Raw genomic sequence first — 24,580 nt, forward strand, 5'->3', positions numbered from 1 at the left:
TAACAAGTTTAAACAGGTGCCATTACTACAGGTAATGAGTGGAGGAAAGAGGAGACTCTTAAAGAAGAAGTTACAGGTCTGTGAGAGCCAGAAATCTTGATTGTTTGTTTCTGACCAAATACTTATTTTCCACCATAAAATGCAAATAAAATGTTAAAAAAACAGACAATGTGATTTTCAGGATTTTTTTTTCTCAGTTTGTCTCCCATAGTTGAGGTCTACCTATGATGTAAATTACAGAGGCCTCTCATCTTTTTAAGTGGTGGAACTTGCACTATTGCTGACTGACTAAATACTTTTTTGCCCCACTGTAACTGGAATGAGGGTCTCTGTTCTACATTAAGCATGGGGTACAAAAACCTAGTGACATTCTCTTTAAACTTGTCTCTAGAGTTCACTGCATTATTTCTTTATGTATTTATTATGCTTGCTTACATTCCACATACATTCACTTGTATACTATTTGGCAATGTTTCAAAGAATGTTTTTAATTCCAAATGTCCTCCCTTATAAAACAATGAGACAATTCCATCATTCTAAGACATCAATCAGTTAAAATGGAGAAATAAACTGGATATTTTGTAGAAAAGTTAACCAAAAAGCCTTTCCACGGTGTCATGTTAGCATCTACTAGCGCTTGATCGCTGCTAAGTCGGTGACATCTGGGCACTATTAGGGCGTGCGCGTAGCTGCCATTTATTTGAGCTGTGCCTATTCATCACCAGTTTCTGTAAATTCAACAATTAAAGTATGCAGGAAGGACTCCGGACTCTATCGTGGCCCATATTTCAGGAAAGGGGACACCCTGTGTCTAAAAATAAGATGATATAAATATAAGCCGGATTTCCTATTTGACAGAGGAAAACTATTGTGAAAACAAGATTGTTTGTGACCGCGAAGCATTCAGCTAGAAAGGAATATTACATGACTATGGTTTTTTAGTAGCCGTTACATTATCCATATTCAGAGTTGATGCTTGGTTGTGGCTGGGTAATAGGAGAAAATGTCTACATACTTTCTATGAACCCATCCCCCACTTGCTCCACTCTCTGAAGAGAGGATCTAAGGGCTTGCTCACATGACCGTAGAGGGAGAATTGGGTCGATTACTCTGATCATAGCGTCAGCGCAGTCTGATCAGATTCTCTTGCATACTGTAAAGAAGATGGAGAACAAAATTTCTCCATCTTCTCCATTGTATGAATCCACGGAAAACTCAATGAAGTGAGTGCAGTCCGATGTTTTCCACGCACCATATACTTGAATTAGGTGAGTGGCTTCTGATTTCAGAGTGAAATCGCAGCATGATGACATTTTTTTCCACTAAGTTTAGCAGTGAAAATAGTCAGGCATCAGCACTGCCCCAATGAATAACATTGGCCGAGTGCGATCAGATAAAACATTGGATAGCGCTCATCCGATGTATACACCTGTGTGAAAACCATAAAACGAAGTATGCAGTGCTTAGCATTTTATCAATCTGTTAGGTGGAGGTCCGAGTGCAGAGACCCCATCAATGGTCTGAGAAGTCAGTATAAACTGTCAAATATTTTTTTAACCTAAATTATTGGTATTCTTTTAAATGGCTTTCTCAGAGAAAAAAAAAATGCTATGGAATAACAAGACGATTCGCTGCTTACCGGAGTTTTCCTGCAAAACTGACTGAACTTTCTTACGCTTCCTATTGCTGGCAGCAGATGGTAAAACTAGTAATGACATTATTAGTTTGGTCATTAAAGGGGTATTCTGGTTGGAAAAAAAATCACCTGTCTTCTGGATATGTGATAACTATTAAATCAGTGAGGATCTGACTTCTGTGATGCCCACTATGGCCACATTCACACGTTCAGTATTTCAGTCAGAGGAAAAGTACTCGTATAATAGAAACACATCACCACTTCTGTATTTATCACCCACTCCTGGTTTTGGCTTACACATACTGAACATGTGACTGTGGCCTAGTTGCCAAAATGGAGCCCTTTCAAGGCAGGTGCAGACAACTGTAGATTCTTGCATCTGAGGGAATGGAGTGATTATGCTAATCAGACTCTGAGTCTGATCAATTTCTCATCTGAGAGAATCAGGTGAAAGTCTCCATCTTCTCCATTGTTAGTCCATGGAAATCAGGCTGCACTCTGATGTCATCAGAGTTCAATCCGCTGGCTTCCATTGACTTGCATGGCTAAGTGTGATCCGACTAGCAGATCATACTTGGGCACGGAGCAATTTTTTTTTTTTTTTAACAGACTGAGGTGGTCCAAGCAAAAAATCATTGGTAGGAGTGAGGTCTGATGTTTAGTTGACTGTCACACGGACAGTCATCTGCTCATCATGCATGTACTCAACTACCACTCCGTTTATTTTATACGGGACTGTCGGAGCACAGTACTTGGGTTTTCTCCAGCAGTCCGATAGAATGTTACAGCAGTCGCATGTGAATTTCCACTTTGTTTTAACTCTGATCTAGGTGCTGCACTTTGGCCATCGGTGGAGGAACCAGAGGTTGGAAGTTGTCACCGTCCCATGGATACCTATTCCGTTTGGCAGGAGTTATCGGTTCCCATGGTCTTCAGTTCTCCTGGACAGACTTGGGACTGTGCTGCTGGATCTTGGGAGGCCTGTGATCTTGTAGAAAATTGGTCCATATAACTAGTTGGGTAGAAACACCACTCCGACTTCGGAGGTTGAATTTCAACAAAATGTCCAGAATTCGGGTTTTTTTGCAGTGGGAAAGCTATTTGGTATCACGAGAAGCCTTTAGTGTGACGGTTACTCTTTGAACCAGATTGATGTAATGTATAGTATATAGTTATGTTAGCCGGTGGTGTAAATCCTCCGTACTCATGATGGCAGGTTCTGCTCTGAAGCACCAGAACATAACCCTGTGAGCTGTTATCTTCTGCTATCTCTGCCTATTAATCTGCTTCTCTGCAAACAAAGGACTTCAAAGGCCGCCTGTTTCCCTGCAGGGTAACTTGATCTGGCAGTAAAGTTAAGGCCCCTTCACATTAAGCGACGCTGCAGCGATACCGACAACGATCCGGATCGCTGCAGCGTCGCTGTTTGGTCGCTGGAGAGCTGTCACACAGACCGCTCTCCAGCGACCAACGATGCCGGTAACCAGGGTAAACATCGGGTAACTAAGCGCAGGGCCGCGCTTAGTAACCCGATGTTTACCCTGGATACCATCCTAAAAGTAAAAAAAACAAACAGTACATACTTACCTAACGCTGTCTGTCCTCCAGCGCTGTGCTCTGCACTCCTCCTGTACTGTCTGTGTGAGCACAGCGGCTGGAAAGCAGAGCGGTGACGTCACCGCTCTGCTTTCCGGCTGACCGACGCTCACAGACAGTACAGGAGGAGAGCAGAGCACAGCGCTGGAGGACAGACAGCGGTAGGTAAGTATGTAGTGTTTGTTTTTTTACTTTAACGATGGTAACCAGGGTAAACATCGGGTTACTAAGCGCGGCCCTGCGCTTAGTTACCCGATGTTTACCCTGGTTACCAGCGAAGACATCGCTGGATCGGTGTCACACACGCCGATCCAGCGATGTCTCCAGGGAGATCCAGCGACGAAATAAAGTTCTGGACTTTCTTCAGCGACCAACGATCTCCCAGCAGGGGCATGATCGTTGGTCGCTGTCACACAGAACGATTTTATTAACGATATCGTTGCTACGTCACAAAAAGCAACGATATCGTTAACAATATCGTTATGTGTGAAGGTACCTTTAGTGAACTCCACTCCAGCAGGAAATATTCAATCCCTCCAGTGACTGCTGAGGCACCATGCTGCTGGCGGGGCCCCACGTGGCTGGTGGGCTCCAAGTCCTCCATCTTTCTAACATTGTCATATTGTACTTTATAGTTGCAGCATGGGTGATGATTGGAAAATCAAAGCGATGTCTTTTACATATGGTGGTGGTGGTTCACACCCTTCCCTTTGAATGTGAAATGTAAGCTTCGTTAATGTATGTTTTCTTGGCGGCCGGCAGTGAGGGGGTCCTATGATTAGTTTGGGATTTTTGTGTTTTATCTGTGACTCTGGTGGCAGAAACTCTTACGTTTGCAGGTGTTTAGTTCTATGTATCGGGCTGGCAATACAACATGGTGTGGAAAGACACTGGGGAATACCAATATATGGAATTCCTCCTGACTACGTTTCTATACTGTGCTGATTTATTTTTATTTCTTTATTTTACTCACTTTTATAGCACCATCATATTCCACAGCACTTTACAGGCATTATCATTGCTGTCCCCAATGGGGCTCACAATCTAAAGCAGTAGTAGTTTAATTAATTCCATGGTGCTGTACATGAGAAGGGGTTACATACAAATTTCAGAGAACAAACTAACCATGACAGACTGATACAGAGGGGAGAGGACCCTGCCCTTGCGGGCTTACATTTTGCAGCAGGGGTGGGGAATCTTTTTTTTCTGCCTAGGGCCATTTGGATATTTATACCATCCTTCGAGGGCCGTATAAACTCCGGCCACAAAGTACATCCTGACTCTGGCACTGGTTTCAGGACGTAATCTTTCATTGCATGCCCTTCAGTGTCCAGTAGTGAACACTGCGTGTGTGCTAACAGAGCAAGAAGAAATTAATGAGCTGGTGGCAATCAAAATACAGTTCCCTGCCCAAGAATGTGGTCCCTGAGAATCTGCTCTGGGGCCTGATAAAAGGTCGAGGGCCATAAATGGCCCTGGGGCCTGAGGTTTCCCACCCCTATTCTATGGGATGGTGGGAAAGGAGACAGTAGGTTGAGGGGTTGCAGCAGGCTGTAGGCTCTCTTGAAGAAATGGGTTTTCAGGTTCTGTCTGAAGGATCGTTGGATGTGTTTGGGCAAAGAATTTCAGAGGATGGGGGATATTCTGGAGAAGTCTTGGAGGCGGTTGGGTGAGGAGTGAATAAGTGTGGAGGAGAGAAGGAGGTCTTGGGAGGACCGGAGATTATGTGAGGGAAGGTATCGGGAGATTAGTTCAGAGATATATGGAGGAGACAGGTTGTGGATGGCTTTGTAGGTCAGTATTAGTAATTTGAACTGGATACGCTGAGGAAATGGGAGCCAGTGAAGAGATTTGCAGAGGGGGGGGGAAGCAGAGGAGTAGCGAGGAGAGAGATGAATTAGTCGGGCAGCAGAGTTAAGGATGGACTGGAGAGGTGCAAGGGTGTTAGCAGGGAGGCCACAGAAAAGGATGTTGCAGTAGTCGAGGCGGGAGATGAGGGCGTGTCTATGCACATCTTGGGTCAACTAGAGATGGTGAACAGACAAGGTTTGTTTTTTGTTTTTTTTTGTCTTTTTACAGATTGAGGCCAGTTCCACTTTTCAAAATAATAATTTGTATATCGCCAACAAATGTAGCAGCATGTGTTTTTAAAACGCGCTTAAAATTTTTTTTTTTTTTAAAAAGGGGGTTGGGTATTAATCGGATTGTCCGGGGTAGTGTATTCCAGAAAACTTGTGCAGCAGAAGTTTATATATAATATTATATATTATATTATAGTTTATATATAGTATAATATAATAATTTTTTTAAATGGCACTAATCACATGGGTTATGGTACAGTTTTATATAGCTTTGGTCGCTACGGATATGGTGATAACAAATGTGCACTTTTTTGCTTTTTTGTCGACTTTAGTTTCTACATAAAACAACTTTTTTAGTGGCAATTTTTTTTTACTTTTTTGTCCCCCAATTGGTATCATACAGTAATATTGTCTTTTAGCACCCTATAGTAATTCTGGCCAATATCTTGCAATAATGGTCCCACAGCCCGATCCCCATATTGAAGTAATGGTCCCCTTTGTGCTGCTCTTCATACATGCGTTAAAAAGAAACAAAAAAAGCACAACAAAAACCCCTTCTCACCTGTCCTCCGCTCCCTCAGTGAACAGCGTCCTGTTCTACTCCATAGCCGGGGCGGCGCATGCCAGTGACATCTCAGAAAAAAGAGAAGTCTTTGTTCCAGCTCCTTAGATAAAACCTTCAAAATTTATTTCATTAATTAAAAATAACAAAAGGTGTGCTCCAAGACCGCACCATGTGCACACACACCAGGCGATGCGTTTCGATCGCAAGAGCCATCTTTATCAAAGCTTTGACGGAGTTCTCGTGCACCTGGAAGGTGGTGAGCTGGCTTTATTTTTCTTGACTTCAGTGACATCTCACACTGCCTGCGCCAGCACTCCGTCAGCTTCCAGCGTGTGATTGGCCATTGGTAGTTATTGGTTATTGGTATTGTATACCTCCTCTCCACAATACATTTCAACTTCCTGTGTTGAAGGACGCATATTGAAAAGAAGTGCTGGCATCGGCGGACCCCTGGACTGGGCAACATCATTACGGGATCTCTCATGATCCTGAGGGCCGCATGAAGCAACCTGAGGGGCCGTGTGTTTGAGACCCCTGCTGTAGTGGATGGCTAACCAGTGCAATCACTGGCACAAGCGGCTGGACAGAAATATAACTTATCTGAAAAATGACTCTATATTGGGGTCTTTATAAAGGGCTTGCAGGAGCAAATCTTCCTAGTGCAATAGTGTGTCTGATAAGCAGAGCTGTAATACCACACAATGGCCATGGACGACAGTGGCACTGTTTCCGTACAAAGTGTTTTTTGTTTAATCTTGTACAGTTGTTTGAAGTTGTGAATGTTTTTTGTTTTCTTCCTTCAAGCATCTGCCTGAACTGCACGTGCAACATGCCATAGGGGTCATATTAAAAGAAGTTGGAACTGTTCTCTACCCTCTGAGGACATGTAAAATTCAGTTTCCTTTTCCAGAGAAAGTATTTAGAATATGAAAACTTGTCATTTGCAGACACATTGCTAGATGTGACTTTTCCACATTCTTGAGTATAAAGGGGCTATCCCAGCATATAATATTGGTGGTTGCAATCCTGGCTCCCCCATCAACGTTAAAGGGGAACGGTCTTTAAAGGGGAAAATGTTCAAAGTCTGTCGTGACGCCACCTGTGGTGTTTGGTCAGTAGTGGGACCGATGCTGCGTTGAAGGGGTCTCCTGGGGGATGTTGTGGCAGCATGGGTGTTACACTTCCCACAGGTGAAGCCGGGTCCCCAGGGGTCCTATGGTGTGTAGCCAAGATGGTGGTATATGCTGATGAATAAATGGAGGAGACAAGTTATAAGTCTTTACCTGTTTTACTGTAGTTGGCTGGCCACAGTCCAGGGCACCAGGCACGGGTGATGGTGGTCCGGCCAGCTCGGAGGCAACGGAGTCCCCTTCTCCGGGTGCGGTCTGTGAGCCTTTCCTCTAGCATCGTTAAAGGTGAAGTCCCTGCTGCCTGAAGCTTCCTACAGGGTCCTCCAGTTTCTCCCTGTCCTGGGTCAGGTACCTGCACAACGGGCAGCTTGAGCCGTTTTACAGGGACTCTAACATGCCCTGGGCTCCTTAGTTGCTGTGTCTCAGGCCTGGGGTGGGCTAATTACATACAGTTCCTAGCCCTCCAGTTCTGCTCTGTATCCTAGAGTCTCACAAAAGCCTTGGGCTCCTGGTACCTGGTCCTGCGCTTCAGCTTTGAGGGTGCCCGGTCACAGTTCCCCTCTGAGCCTTGTTCCTCTCCTTTGCTCCTTTCTTATCCAAGGTACTCCATATCCAACCCTCCAGGTTGTTTCTCCTTTCCCAGAGGCAGCAGCTCCCTCGTGGCTGCCATGCCTCACGTCTACTTCAGACGTCCTTCCCCTTCAGTGTCTCTCTCTAACTATCTGAACTCCTCCTCCAGACCAGGACATATATCTGGAGCGCCCCCAGACACAGGGCCACGCGTTCTCGGTTCCGGGCCCCTCTGGTTCGGTTCTGAAGCTGTCACGGTGGCTATACCCAGTCTGTGACCCTAAGGGGCGTCCAATAAAGGTGGTACAGTCTATCAGGGATTCGTGATGCCACCTGTGGTGTTCGGTCAGGGTGACCGACGCTGCTGTGGGGTCTGCTGGGGTGATGGAATGGCAGCTGGATGGTATACCTTCCCACAGGTGAAGTGTGTCCCCAGGGCTTCCCAGTAAGGTGGATGGTGATGGTGCGAGGTGCAGTCAATAACGAGGACACAAGGTTGCAGTCTCTTTACCTCTTTACTGAAGACTTCAGGATCCGCAATCCAGAGCACGCTTAACAGGGCTATCTGAGACCGGCCGGTCCGATGGGTACTTCCAGAATTCCCTTTGCAGGTGGAAATCGTTGCCTACCAATAGCGCCTGTGTTGTAGTGCTACCCTGCTGAGCATTCGGAATAGTCCTCACAACTTCTGTTCTCGTTCGTTCTTTCTAATGTGTTCCAGATGTTTCTAGTTCAACGTCCCCCAGGTATGTTATGGCTAGGACGCACCCGTATGACATGAAGGCCTGGAGGTCTTCCGGGACCCTAGAGACGCCGCTCTCCCACTGTTGCCCCCTATGTCTTCGTAGGTGTTTAGGTGAGACAGCGAACCTATAATTAACTGTCCTGTGGAGTTTGAAGTAAGGCGTAGAGTCAGTTACTCCCTCAGTGTTCCGGCTACGTGCCTCAGTAGGATGTTGCCTCGGTCTCACGGCACGACTCCTACTGGCTCTCCTTTGTGCTTGATCTCGTTTCTCACTGTCTCACAATATGCTTCGCTTCGTGTCTCTTTCTTAGGATACCACCGTGGGGTGTGCAGGCGCAGTTCCGTAACGTTCTGTTCTGGTCGCTAGGTGCCTGCCAGGTTCCCACGCCTGACAGGGACCCCCCTGTGTCTTCTCCTGCAACACCCCCTGCCACGGGATGTTGCCTGAATCCAACCTAGTCAGCTTCTGACTAACTTTCTATCCAACCCCTAGTTTTACCAGTGTGAGGAGGGGCCCAATAAAGCCTTTTGCTCCCCCTAGTGGCCGGAGTGTGAAGTGTAATGTGTGCTGGTGATACCTGGTCAGTGGAATTCCTTCAGTGCCATCAGACGTACCATCACTCCCCTTAGTGGCAAAGTGTCATACTGCAACGACCAGATCTCTGGGGTGCTGCATATCCATATTTGAGGGAAACTCCCCTGAATCCGGGTCCTGAGCTCCCCCCTCCTGGCCTGGATTCAGAATGTGTTGCATGTGTGTGCCTTACGTGGTGAAGAGAACTCCATTGCCTCTGATTATGACATTACCTTCACTGAAGGAAAAGCAACATCACTGTAGCAACCATTTACCTGGGGTGCTACACACACATCATCGCTGTCCCCAATGGGGCTCACAATTCAAATTCCCTATAAGTATGTCTTTGGAATGTGGGAGGAAACCGGAGAACCCAGAGGAAACCCAAACAAACAGGGGGAGAACATACAAACTCCTTGGAGATGTTGTCCTTGGTGGGATTTGAACCCAGGACTCCAGTGTTGGTGCTATATTGTCTCCAATACACAGCACAGTAGACAAGGATGGATTCCTATTGTATTTTCTACAATACAGGCAAAAGCAGCAGCATGGAGGAAATTATACAAAGTAATGAGCTGTGGAGATGTGAATCCAGGTTGAGGGGTGAGGTAAACGACTTGAAGAGCACAGCACAAGTTTTCGGTCTTCCTCTACCGGTTTCCTCACTTTTCCCCTCTCTAGGTGTAACCTGAAACCTCACTATACTGGCAGAAAGACAGTCTTTGTATTTGAATGGTAAGTTTAGGAGGAAGGGGGAATGGGAAGAAGTGGCACATATGTAAGTGGGTAAGCAGTAGAAGATGTGGTTCCTCAACGTTGTGTAGCACTCGTGACGAAATGTTTTTCAAACAGACTAAGACGGAACTGAAAGATGGAAGGAGTATTTTTGGAGGATGGATCTAAAGAGAACACTGGGTCAGGTGGTATCTGCGGCACAGTTATCCAATATAAAAGGCTGGCGTGACAAAGCGAGAAGGCAGTTAGTGCAAACCAAGGGGACATGACTGGAGGGATGCAGAGGCTGAGTTACTGGGGTGTGCTTGGGGACCAAGATGGGTGAAACATCGTGAGGAAAGCAAAGAGGTCCACTCTACGCTGGCCAAGTCTTGGGATCCATACTCCGATCAGCACCCGAAACCCAGCCTTCATCAGTGGAGTCCAACGTCTCTGTTCAAGCACCAAAGTCGGAATATGGATCATTATCTGGAGGCGCAACTTCCAACACTGACGTGTGGTACAGGGTTCGGGCTGGGACTGTTTTGGCAAAAGGGACAGGGCCTGAAGTGAGAAGGGCCCATAGAACATTATGTGACTTTGTGCTGAGGCCTTGCGGCCCATTAGGAAATACCAGTGACCTCTGTTACCACTGCAATTGGTAAATTGTTTATTGCCATTATTGCTAATATTGTATGACCTAATATCTTATATCGAAATAACTGACAGTTGCACATTTAACCCCTTCTCCCCGTGTTAAGAAAATAGTTTAATTGGTTACCTCCGCCTCATAGTTGCCTGCCTAGTAACCTATTCACACATACATGAGGAATGAGGCAGATTTCTCTTGAGGTTTATTACAAAGTTGCTTATCTTACTTACTCTTAATTTATGCAAAGTTTGATGAAAGTACAGTTCCCATTTAGGGACCATAAAAGTAACTGGGTCACCTGATGTCTAACTTTTCGGGGTGTAAAAACGATGGAATTTCTCACCATGTGTTTGGCAGACTATATCGGCTGGCAGCCCTGACCAGCTGTGTTTCTCTTGCAACCACTTTTCCTGTTTTAATAGGAGGAAACCTTTTCATTGATAAATCTGGATATCTGTCAGGCCAAGTCTGGAGTAAATTTTGGTGACTCCCCTCAGTGAAAAGTGCTGAATGCGGCTCTAGTCAGTGTTTCACTTGGCTGGAGAGAGCTGGAAGGAAACAGAAGGGCTGCATAGATAGATATACATTAGCTGCTGATATGTTTACAGCAGGAGGTGGCAGGAAGGGCAGTGGTTGGAAGGTGGGGGTGACATGTCCAATTTACATCCAGCACAGTAGCAAATGTGGAGAGTGACCCAACTCAGGTCATCCATGGTTATTTCGTATTCTGCTAAATTATCAAATGGAATATTAAAAGCAATCAAGCACGTCTGGCCTACATCACCAGGCGTGGACGTGCGTCTGCCCATTGTTTTACAGGGAGATAAGACCTATAACTAGAATATACTTTTTAGTATGTTCTCCTTGTTTGTATGAGTTTCCTCTAGGTACACCAGTTTTGTTCCACATACTAAGATGACTTGCTTTTTATAACATGGATCTTGGTGCGTCTCGGCTATAGATTGCGTGATCCCAACTAGAGACGGAGTTGCGTGTATAACTGCTATAGCTCCAGACCCCCTCCACGCCAAGGGTGCTTTCACAGTGAGCTTGCGCTCCCGGTCCGTAGGGTCTTGCATCTGAACCTCCCGCAAAACTGGATTGGACGTATCAGCTGACAGTTCCATGGACTACAATGATGTCGTAGAGCAAGGGGGACACTCGGACATGGCAGAGAGCATGTTCTCTTTCCTGGCATCATTCTAGTCTGTCCCCATCGGCGCATACATCCCAATTCAATTTTGCGAGGGATTTGGACGTAAACCTCGACTGGGCCAATGAATGGGTGCCTGAATGCAATGTGAAAGCACCTTGGTGCATATGATTGCTCGAATCGCCGAACATTCCTTTTTTTTTCCCCTTTTACATTGGGATCGATGAAAAATTGATATTAGACTTCCTTGCCAACAGCTTTTTTACTATATAATACAATATTTTATGTATATTTATTTTCCTAGATTATAGAAGACTATGAAATTCCAACAATCAGATCAGTCTCTTCCCTCAATATTTGTTAGGGAGGGAAAAGTCAGTAGGCTCCCATAATTATTAGATTGGTGGGGTTTGTCTCACCATCACCAGGTTAGTCAGACTTTCAACTAATTTGTATGGTATGAGGCCTATAACTGTAGAAACTTGATTCATTCTATTTTTATGACCTAGTTGCACAAGAATATTTTCTGATCATAGCTATATCTACAATTTTGTAATTGGTGTTGGTTCAAGTAGCATGAAACCACAATGATCACACAAATGATGAGACTATGCTGCTCCACCAAGCCTTGTATCTGGAGGGTATTCCAGCTAACAGATCTACACTACTGAGCACCTAAGGATCACCCTCCAAACCAGAAAGTACAGCATACCTTTATCCAAAAAGAAATGGTAAATCTTCTGACCCCTCATGTCTGGTTTAGCAGGATAATTCTCATTTTGTGCTCATATTTTCTGCTAATAAATGTAAAATCCACATTGTAACCTTAAAACAAAAACATGCTGTGACTACAAATGGAGGAAACTGCACTCTGGAGAATGGCTGCGTAAGGAAGTAGCCATGGGACACACAGCGGGAATGAATGACTGCACATTCTCTATATTCAAAGAAAGAATGAAGGAATTATAGAAAGATTGGCTAATACACAATCATGAGAATTTTGGAAGGAAGTGGAGATAGGAGGAATAAACGAGGGAGTGGTAAGGGAAGGAAAAAGCCAAATTCCTACTGCTATCTGCAGGTGCCTACCCCACTTATTGCCGATTTGCTTATTGACTCTGGGACCCTCTTGGACCTTTCTTGTTTCCCAGTATTGTTTGTGTGATCCTGTGGATTGATTGCACATGAGGAGGGTCATTTGTTGATAACCAACCTTCATCACTCTAATGTCTGGAATGTGATCTTGACAGACTGATATTGACCACTTATTGGCGGGAGGCCATTGTTTCCAATAAATATATTTATTTATAATTTTTGATGTTGACACTACTTGTTACAATTAAGCATTTAGTTGTGTGTTGCAACTCTAAGGATTGTTCTGCTTTACGATCTGAATTTGTGGATGGGAAATCTGGAGAGTATAATAGTAACAGAAAAGTGTGAGATTTTACCAAATGTCATTCACGCACAGTGGAAAAAATTGCAGTGGAAATTGACATACGATGTGGCGTTAACTCAATATACACTGGTATACATACTATATGGAAAAGCTCCATGACAGTGAGTGCTACAGTCGTAATCGTTTTTGCAATATTGCTGTTCTGAAAAGAGGAAATCTAAAAATCATTTTAAAAGATTGCATGCCCCATGTGATCAGATGTCAAACACGCCATGAATAAAACACATGGCCCTTTTGTTATGCTTGCTTACATGGCACCAACCTATTCCGCAGCGCTTTACAATGCACCACTGTTCCCATTGGGGTTCAACATCTAGTTTCCCTATCAGTACATCTTTGGAGAACCCAGAGGAAACCCACGCAAACATGGGGAGAACATACAATCTCCTTGCAGATGTTGTCCTTGGGATTTGTGGATGGGAAGCCAGCAAAGAAGTACAGTAACATCAAAGTATAAAAGGTTTTACTACTTTAGTGATCCTCATCATTCATTGGTGTGATCTGTCATCACTAACAGACTTCTAGCTGGTGGCTACCTCTTCTAATTTGCATCTAAACACCTTAAAAATAAGTGGGCATCTTCAGATGCTCCTTTTAGGGAATGTCCCGTGAAAAAACATTGTTCACCTCCAGATAAGGGATTAATCTGCAGGTTACTAGCGTTCTGAACCTGCCAGACTGCCGCACTTTGAAAATTAACTTTTTCCCCTCTGGCAGTGGTTGCGGTTTCAGTCACAGGGGTAGCACCATTGTGGGTTCAGTCACCGCTCTGTGATTAGAGAGCAGTCCCTGAAACAGCTTCTCTGGCACTGACTGAGAGCAGCTCCGCATTAGGGCTGCTGTCAGTCAGGACTGTTGGTGCATTTACAGTAGCTCCTCTATACATAGTGACTGAACCAGTGCTGTTGTCACCCCCGTGACTGAAACCCAGGGAGCATTAACATCCTCCTGTCTTAAAGTGCCTTTACACTACTAAATTATCATGAACGTGTACCTAGGAATGCTTGCTTCCCAATCATGCAGTGTAATCAGGCTGCCAACCACCCAAAGAACTAGCAAATGGTTTGTTGTGTGAAATGTCCTTTTGGTTTGCCCAAAAGATCATTGTTCTCTGTAGCAAGAGACAGGACTTGCACTGCCGAGAACAATGGCGATCAAACTGCCTACTACTGATTGTTCACTGCGCATCAGGAACAGGACCACATTGGCAGGTGGAAATGCACCTTCAAGAGGGTAAAACAAGTGCCCCTACAGTCAGGTGCAATTTTGCCATATATATGGGCTCCACATATTCTTTATAGTCCTAACCTAGACAGTCTAATGACAGTTCCTAGTGATAGTTGTGTGCGGAGTATTGGCAAACCTGTGACGGGTTAAGAAGGAACAACTCTCTTGACAGGACACAGATTTATGGTTGCCATCTTTCCCAGCAGTGTCCACCACAGGTATTTGCAGCTGATAACATATAGTAGAAATCGAATCTTGACATATGTAGAAATGTGCAGACAGTTACCGCTTTGTACCTGGATTGTGTGTGAGCCGTCACCGCCTGTCTTGGTATTACTCATATTAATGCCTTCAGCCTTGATGTTCTGCCATTGTACACAGCCCAGATAACGCATTTCTCCTCACATGCCTTTGTATTAGTCTCATTGTTCACATTCCACCTGCCTCTTCCACTCCTCACATACTGGAGGCTGAGATCTCACAAGTGCTCTTCATGTTCTCTCCATACTGTGAATGTCAGCTATTTCTAGGAAATCACAAGTGATTTTCACATCACAAGCATTTACTGTAAAGTATTTGACATTTGGGAAAAATGCAGACTTTACCTTAAGTTCACTCATGCAAAGTACCGATTCTGGAGTACACTCTTGGCGTTTGGAGTAGTGTTCCTCTGTTAATGCATGACTAACTTAGAGGAGCTATCACTTGCCATAACATATTTTTTACCTGATGTAAATGCTAGTGTTCTCTTGAATATGGCGTTATTTTTTTGTTACTGAAACATGACCCCCCCTCTTCCTTGTATTTAAATTTTGTAATTTTCGCCAACTCTGTGTGACCCGAAAGAAGACTCCCAAGAAGAGTTGATGCCCCCTTCGCTGCCGAGACTAGATTTCTGTAGGAAAAGGCTATATCTTAGAAACTGAGAAAAATGCCAGTGACAGGCCTTCTTTAAAGGGGTTATCCGGCCTTAGGGTACAAGTCTGCAGTCAGTCTGTGACTGCAGACTTTTGAATCCTCACATTGCGTGCTGTGCGGGTTTTCTGGTGCCGGGAGTTGGTGGTCAATGTGACTGCAAGTATGCGATTGGCATTGAGCGAGGCCATGCACGTCTAGTCGGCACATGACTGACTGCATGTATACAAATGTCAGACTTGCAGAGACTACTCACAACATTCAATGTGTTTGATGTAAGGATTCAAAATCTGCAGTCACGAAGACTTGTACCCTAAGGCTGAACAACCCTCTAACTACTAGTTATTTCTATTGCCCTTATTAAAGGGGTGTGTGCCTACTTAATCAGGTACTTTCCTACCAGTGTTAACATTGATTTTATTCACACAACACATAGATGCAACATAGATATGTTTGCTGTCCATTTTTTTTTTTTTTTTTTTTTTTTTACTGCTGATCCATTGGGTGAGTTTGTTCTGTAAATTTGACCAAAGTATGGCATGTCTCTATTTGGACTTGTGAAAAGTACCAAAGACTAGCACATGTGCGATAAAAATGAACATGTGAATAGATCCCTAGCCTGGGTATGTATTAATTTAAGCCTGGTCACAAGGTGCATGGCAATATATTTATACATTTCAGGTGGAGTGACTCTTATGCACTTGATTTAGGTTATATTGCATTTAGGAGTGCTTTGTTCCTGTACGTACCCCTCACCTAAATCTGTATGGGGCAACAAGGCGAGGTGTTGAGACATGAAATCTCCGTATCACATTGCGACATCTACTGCTTGACCGTTGTACTGCAACCCACAACCAGCTCCAGCCATAAAGTTGAGGTTGTAAAGAATCCAACGCAGACTGATTTTCAGTTGCTTGTTGCACGGGACTTTGGTACCATAGACTTCAGGTCACATGTGGGTGAAGGCCCAAATACTGTACATATAGGACAGTTATCTATTGTATATGGGAGCCCTTATTGTAAGGGAAGATATCGATCCACCATGTCCGCTTCTGGACTGCCCATCTTTTTGTTCTCCCATAGATCAGCAGTCATCAGACATGTCTGGCATTGGAGCTCTTGCAAAGAACACCTGGCCAAATTAATACTTCTGTGTATGTGAGAGACTGTCGAGATGACCACTGGCCGAGCAATTGCCCACGTCACTGTTTGGCCGACAGCTATGTCATAAGTTAGTCACTGTGATAGGATTTTTTTTTCTTAACAGCCAAATCACAACTATAAAATGGTCACACAACGTGGCACTGACAAGTTGCACAAATGTGTTTGATGGCACAACCTGTCGAATTGCCGTCACACCACACTGCACCATTTAGCCCTATTGAAATCAATAGAAATCAGATAGCTGGAAATATATAGCCCCTTTATCGAAATCAGAAAAAGGAACATGTTCCCAGCACCATGAAAAATATTAGGCAAACGTTTAGAATCCACAATTTGCCAGTTTTCCGGTCACTGGGTTATTGCACTTGTACCTCCAGTTGTACGTCTGACACTCGAAACTATGGGATTAATTTATCTTATGCTTTCCTAATATAGTAATCTGAATGTGTATTTTTATCTATCCTAGTTCTAGACCAGCTGTTGCCAGAACTGAATGTGTTACTGAAGCTTTTGGACCACGAATTCCTGAGCGCCACCACTAGGGAGAAGCAAAGTGCAGTATGTAATATCCTGCGCCAACTGCAGCCATCTCCGGGTAGGAATCCAATCCCTCATTGAGGATGTGACTAATGCAGGGAATCGGTGATTACTAAATACCCTGGTATCTCTTCATTGTCTCCTTTTACTAACTGGGCTTGACAACTGATATCTCATTTTTACAACTTGCTCCATGAGCATCCTTCATTATAAAAAAAAAAAAAATTTCTTCTATATGTATATTGGTTTTCGATTGTGTTTTTCTTCCTTTATTTTTCTTTAACTTGCTTTGTTATTTGGATAAGATAAAAACATTTTTATTAAAGCTAGAAAGCATTTGGTTATAGCTGTTTGACTTCAATGGGAGACATAAGCATAGAGTACTCCTAAACGGGCACAATACTTTGAGGGCTATTCCAAGCAAATAACACCTATCCACTGGATAACTGGTGAGAACTGTAAGTACCACTGTTGGGAACCCCACTACACATTGGTATCTTGTGTCCACCATTTCACCCTGGTACTCGCCTGTATTCAAGAGCACAGCCAGGAGCAGTTGAATGAAGCAGAAGGTCACTCTTGTGCCCAGCCGTTGCTTTCAAGGTTGTAGGATTGACAGATAGTCAAGTGATGCAGTCGTCTATCTTACAATCTTTAGACTTTGATTATAGAGGAATTGCTCATGAGCGATCTGTTGCTCCATTCAACTGATCTACTAGTTATAACCTATCCAGTGGTAGCTGAATGGATGATAACTTTGAGACCCCCAATGCCTCTTTAGGCCTTTAATCGGAACAGTGCAACTTATATCTGTACTGGTGAGGTTCCCTTTAAGGCCAATACTGTGATATATTCTAGTTTAGCAGAGTTATTATTATTATGCCTTAACCTCATCTACTGGTCCCAGAGCTGCCAGGACCTGAACCTCGTCCCCTGGTCCTGGACTGGCCAGGCCTGTTCCCAAAAGATCCCTGGTCCCAGTGCATGAACACTATTTCCTGGTCCATCGGTGGCCCAGATACAGCATCCTAGACTAGCGTGTCAGAACTAAGCCCTAAATAGTCAGCGTACGGGATCCCTGGGGCCAGCAACTGCAGTACTGGGTTCTGACCAGGAGTGGAATCTGGCTACCTGACACCTAAGTGTGACCTCACCAATAAAGGCTCCAGTGAACACCAATATATATAATTTTGAACTTGCTGCCTCAGGGGGTATAATACAGCAGGGTTACCATAGACCTATATTCCCCAAAGTGCGTTTTGCATATATTGATCTCGCTTCCTCAGGGGCTATTATACTCCCTAAGGAAGTAAGATCAATTTACATGAAACATACATCGTGGATATATATCTATGGTAACCCTGCTCGTTTGCTATTATATAAATTATTATAAAAAATATATATTTATTATTATTATATATATAAAATTCTTCTGGAGTAGCTGATGGTCGCCATTTAAATTATGTGCCTTTTACTGGATTAAATGGCCAAATGTATAAGTTAAATATGCACCTGGTGGATTTCTGTGGTTTAACTGTATTAATGCAGTATCTATAATATAACGCTGGGAGCGTCACTCTGTCCGAAGCCTTTATAGACTGCGCAGGCGCAAGCGCCGGCGCAGTCTGGGCCTCACAGTGACGCTCCCGGGAGATCGCGGTATACGTTCACACTGAACGCACACTGCGATCTCCACCGGAGAGTCAGGGACCGCCAGGAGAGTGAGTATCGGCCATATTCACCTGTCCTGCGTTCCACCGCTGCGCGCCGCCATCTTCCCGGTCTTCGGCCTGTGACCTTCAGTTCAGAGGGCGCGATGACGCGCTTAATGCGCGCCGGCGCCGCCCTCTGACTGAACAGTCACAGCCAGGAGACCGGGAAGATGGCGGCGCGCAGCACTGGAACGGGACAGACAGGTGAGTATAGTAAGTGCTGGGGGGCCTGAGCTGGCGGCGATACCGGCACCTGACCCCCACAGCGCGCCGGTGTCCCCGCCTGCTCAGGCCCCCCAGCACTCGGCGCCGAGCGGGTCAGAGGTAGTATGGGGACGCAGGATGGAGCAGCACATAACGATGGGGACGCAGGATGGAGCAGCACATAAGGATGGGGACGCAGGATGGAGCAGCGCATGACAGGATGGGGACGCAGGATGGAGCAGCGCATGACAGGATGGGGACGCAGGATGGGAGCAGCGCATGACAGGATGGGGACGCAGGATGGGAGCAGCGCATGACAGGATGGGGACGCAGGATGGGAGCAGTGCATGACAGGATGGGGACGCAGGATGGAGCAGCACATAACGATGGGGACGCAGGATGGAGCAGCACATAACGATGAGGACGCAGGATGGAGCAGCACATAAGGATGGGGACGCAGGATGGAGCAGCGCATGACAGGATGGGGACGCAGGATGGAGCAGCGCATGACAGGATGGGGACGCAGGATGGAGCAGCGCATGACAGGATGGGGACGCAGGATGGGAGCAGCGCATCACAGGATGGGAGCAGCGCATCACAGGATGGGGACGCAGGATGGGAGCAGCGCATGACAGGATGGGGACGCAGGATGGAGCAGCGCATGACAGGATGGGGACGCAGGATGGAGCAGCACATAAGGATGGGGACGCAGGATGGAGCAGCACATGAGGATGGGGACGCAGGATGGAGCAGCACATGAGGATGGGGACGCAGGATGGAGCAGCACATAAGGATGGGGACGCATGATGGAGCAGCACATGAGGATGGGGACGCAGGATGGGAGCAGCACATAACAGGATGGGGACGCAGGATGGGAGCAGCACATAACAGGATGGGGACGCAGGATGGAGCAGCGCATGACAGGATGGGGACGCAGGATGGAGCAGCGCATGACAGGATGGGGATGCAGGATGGGAGCAGCGCATCACAGGATGGGGACGCAGGATGGGAGCAGCGCATGACAGGATGGGGACGCAGGATGGAGCAGCGCATGACAGGATGGGGACGCAGGATGGGAGCAGCGCATCACAGGATGGGGACGCAGGATGGAGCAGCACATGACAGGATGGGGACGCAGGATGGAGCAGCGCATGACAGGATGGGGACGCAGGATGGAGCAGCACATGACAGGATGGGGACACAGGATGGAGCAGCACATACCAGGATGGAGACCATATGCCAATATAAATGCTCGCCACCCGGACGTAGAACGGGTTCAATAGCTAGTATATGTATACTCATACATTTTTCTACCAAGTGAAAGTCCATAGTGTTTTTGGAAACCCATTACTTATAGGATAGTCCTCCGCTGGTGGAAGGAAGTGTGACTATTCCATTTCCAGTCCTAATTCGTATATTGTATGTGATCTCTCTAGGAGAGGACTTTCAGTACATGAACACTGCAGCGTACCACAATGGCACCAGCTTCGTGGAGTCCCTCTTTGAGGAATTTGGTAAGTTATTGCTTTATAGACTAGGTCAAGATTGTGGTGAAGATTTTCACTATGTAGAGCAAGTATAGAGAGGGGACAAAGGCTTAGGACTAGAGCACATTTTTTTTTTTTCTTTAAATTATGTACAACCCCTTTAGGTTACTTGTATCTGATCAGTGGAGGGGTCTGACATCAGGCGCTTCTACCGATCAGCTGATAGTCATCACATTCTGAAAATGACAAGGCCCGGCACATTGTGTAGTGGCTGATTTGGTTCTGAGAGAGCTTGGAGTCCTATCCACAGGTATTGCACAGTGTACGGAAGGGTCACTTCCAGGGCTCCCCTCTTTTAATCTTTCTGACCGGTGTAGGTGTCCAATGTTGGACCTCACCGATCTGACATTGATGACCTAGTTTAAGGACAGGTTTTCAATAGCAAACCACTTTAACATCCCCACTGTGTCATAGCATCATGATCACTATGACAAACCGAAATGTTAGCTAAGATGGCCATTGTGATATCCCATTACTGCTCGTCAGCACTGGTGGAAACAATGTACCCGTAAACAGAGCCATTTAGTAGCTTTACTATCGGACCACCCTAATACCCCCATCCGCACGGTTACTGTGTGAGTCATTCTTGTAAAACTTCTCACTACTTTGTCCTCCACTAAATGTAACACTTGTTTGGGAAACTATGTGCGTAGTTCCTCAGTCTCCCATGTTAACTACATTACTACATTACTGGAAATGATCCGCTTTGAATGCTGGGCTCTATAAAGGAAATGTGGATGTTGCTGAGATAAGTGGTTAACGACCTGTGTTCTTTTTTTCTTTTTTCTAGACTGTGACCTGCAGGAATTACGGGATATGCAGGATGACTACAGAGAAACCGAAGGCCAGTGCTCCCCACCTCCTCCTCCGCCTTGTATCCCTCCACCACCATTGCCCACTACTCCACCACCAGAAGATTATTATGAAGAAGCGGCGCCATTGGGACCAGGAAAGTCCACAGAATATATTACCTCTCGCAGTAAGTCATTTCCATCTTTTCGTACCTGCCATAGTCTAGTGCTACTGATATGTTCTGTGTACCCTATGCCACTGATGGGTGCGTTCATTGGCACCTGGATGCCAACAGTTTTATGCAGTCTGGTCTATGGCCTTTTTGATCCAAGAGAATACAGCAAGGTAAATATAATCATTTGTGATGTTTTGGAAAACGGTTGTTGTCCAAGTAGAGCTTCCCTTCAAAGAGGTTGTCCGGCACGCTGTAAGGATTCTTGGGTGAAATGTCGGCAATGGTCCATCATGCGATTTGTATACTTCTGGCCACATTCTGACTAAACGGTGTCCGGCCCTGATCAATACACTTTCATTGAGCAAGGCTGCACCCATCAAGTTGTCACATGACCGCATGTATGCAAATCACATACTTGTGGCCACATGACCACCGCTCTCGACGCCAGCATCGGAGAATCCTCACCATGTGTAGTGCGTGCAGTGTGAAGATTCACATGTCATAGTGGCTGCAGACTTGTAGCCTAAGGCCGGTTAACCCCTTTAAGCGCAATACAAAGTTATATTTACCATTATATAGTGTTACATTGTGACCTTAAACAGTACGATATTATTATGTTATGTTCCTAGTGATTGTCTCTCTGTTTTGTAGATAGCTCCAGTCCTCCAAATTCCATAGAAGACGGATATTACGAAGAAGCAGATAATAATTATCCCCTGACGCAGATCAATGGAGAACAGAAACACTCCTGTAAGTGGCATTAAAAACTTCTAGACATAAAGTGGAAAGCGGTAACATTACATTGTAGTGCAGGGTTATTTCACTCTGTCCCCGTCAGCCAGAACATTGGGCCTCACCAGTGGTTAGAGGTTGTCCAGAACCTGACAATTGAATAATGACCTATTAGAGAAGAATGAAAGAAGTGTGGGTCCAACACCTGACACCCCATCTCTCAGCCGATATCTGATTCTGAAGTTGCCAGATACAAGCAATGTGTGAGGCAAAACCTTTAATGCGAACCTGTCAACAGGTAAACTACAGGCATTGTCAGGTTCCGACTCTGATTACACAAGAACCACAAGACAGATTTCTTCTCCCCATTTTAATCAGTATAACAGCACCAACCTGACAATGCCTGTAGTTTACTTCGCAAAATCCTGCTGACTGGTTCACTTTAACTTACCGGAGCTGATTCATCAAGTACTTTTCAACTGAACACTGGCATACAAAAGTTGCTAATTACAAATTGTTGGGACTTTTGGTGTTTTTCTGCCAGTTGTTACAACCTTTTAAGAATTGGTGCAGCTTGGTGGGATTGTGTGGCCTAGTGCAGTCTGACCGATTCACTATAATTTAAGCTAAAAGTTGCACTGATTATAGCAGAAATGTACTCATGCATGGGCTGCTGAGAAATGCACCACTTAATACTCCAGAGAACCCTGGATGAAAACAAAAGTCTTGATAATACCTCCCATGGTCCTTTTATAGTGCTCATATGGAAACAATGAAGCCAATTCATCAATGCTGACATTTTGTATGCTAGTCTTGATCCAGGATGCGTTGAAGTTGCGCAAAATTAATTTAGAGGAGCACACCTCTTGAACTTGGCACATCTTTCTGCTGCCCATGTCCCATTGTCATAAGTGTTCTCCAGTCATGTGTCCCTTTTGTGGTGTAAATTATAATGAGCTTGTAGGGCTGTGCTTGCCCATGCCCCTGTCGTTAAGCGTTGTCCACATTGATGGAGCCAGAATTTGCTGAATTTTTGTGCAAGTTAGTGTTGCACAAAAAAATATGGTGGCATCTGCGAAAGTTTTACTTACCCCAGTATTCTGTCTAAACTGGTGAATTAGGGCCATAGCATGTGTTTACTTATGATTTTTTTACAATTTTTAAAAAAGTCAACAAGGATATACCATACTAAAGTACATAACAAATCAAGAATGTGGCATTATAGACTCATGTTAATTAATTTCTAAAGAGAGAATTTGGTCCGAGCTGATGCAAGGCTGGGTGGTAAAATTGTTCTCCTCATACCCTCTAGTGGTGAAAATTGGTGTAGGTACAGCAAAAACAAGCCTGCCTTTTGTCCACGCAATTTCATACATAACTTGAATAACTACAGCGATATAATATTTTGTCACCCGATATCAATTTACTCCTCACTGAATTTTAGATTTTTGGCAATTTTTCACAACTACAAAGGTCCTTTTCCTATATTGAGCCATAAACCCAACGACTGATACCCTCTGAATTTAATGATATTCAAAAAAAGAATATTCAGTCCTGAGTCAGTTGTAATTGCTTATAAATCTAATAAAAATTGGATACTGTCTCGCTAAACAGTCAGTGGATGGACCTGGAAGGAAACAGATGTGCAATGATAACTCAGTAAGAATTGCATGTGTAAAGTAATGGAAACAGGAACACATGGGCTACTTGCACAGTGAACAAGTCTGTATGATCATGTTCACACACCACCAAGAAACCTGAAGACACAAAAGAGAATCGTAAAACCAAAAACACTCAGTTTGAAAAAATGTTGCAGTAATCCGCAAGTGCTAGTAAAAGATGTAAAAAACAGGGTATTTGGTTGATACGTTTTTTGCAAAAAATGTATACTAAGCTGCTCTACCAATCTTCACGGTATACCCATATCAGAGCAGTCCTAACTAATGTATGCAATCCCTATCTGATGTATTTAAAAACCTGATCATCTGTATATAACCTGTGTGAACAGGGTTCAGAGAGGAAAAATCCATGTGTGCATACAGGGTAGAACAGCTTTTGTGCAGATAGCCCAAGAGGAGTGGTGGAACTCCCCAGTCTTGTAGACACAAGAGAACAATTATGGAAACAGGAACACATGGGCTACTTGCACAGTGAACAAGTCTGTATGATCATGTTCACACACCACAGGTTATATACAGATGATCAGGTTTTTAAATACATCAGATAGGGATTGCATACATTAGTTAGGACTGCTCTGATAAGGGTATACCGTGAAGATTGGTAGAGCAGCTTAGTATACATTTTTTGCAAAAAACGTATCAACCAAATACCCTGTTTTTTACATCTTTTACTAGCACTTGCGGATTACTGCAACATTTTTTCAAACTGAGTGTTTTTGGTTTTACTATTCTCTTTTGTGTCTTCATGTGTAAAGTAATGTTCAGAAAATCCTTTCAAAAATCATGGTAATTCAATTTACACACAGTTATTGATGATCAATGCCTCGCCATAAATGGCAGAAATAACGATTTGTGGTGTTTCTGCTAACACCGCAAAGTTAGTGTTTGAGCTATAGATCTTACCTATAGACTATGAATAATTCACTAATCTCTTCCTGTTAAAGTGTCAGTTTATTATGCTACAAATAGTTACTGTGTAAGTTTGAAATACCATGATTTCTGAAGGGATTGTCTGAGCATT

General features: G+C 44.7%; 1 protein-coding gene across 1 annotated transcript in view; it reads left to right on the plus strand.

Moving 5' to 3' along the window:
* Positions 1-24,580, plus strand: part of AFAP1L1 (actin filament associated protein 1 like 1) — a 98,345-nt gene that overhangs the window by 39,175 nt on the left and 34,590 nt on the right. Inside the window, exons 2-5 of the mRNA XM_069764141.1 lie at positions 16,648-16,776; positions 20,071-20,148; positions 20,972-21,160; positions 21,800-21,898. Of these exons, the coding sequence (XP_069620242.1) occupies positions 16,648-16,776; positions 20,071-20,148; positions 20,972-21,160; positions 21,800-21,898 (495 nt within the window). The remainder of the gene's footprint in view (positions 1-16,647; positions 16,777-20,070; positions 20,149-20,971; positions 21,161-21,799; positions 21,899-24,580) is intronic.

Source organism: Ranitomeya imitator, chromosome 4 (assembly GCF_032444005.1).
Source record: "Ranitomeya imitator isolate aRanImi1 chromosome 4, aRanImi1.pri, whole genome shotgun sequence".
Taxonomy (NCBI): Eukaryota; Metazoa; Chordata; class Amphibia; order Anura; family Dendrobatidae; genus Ranitomeya; species Ranitomeya imitator.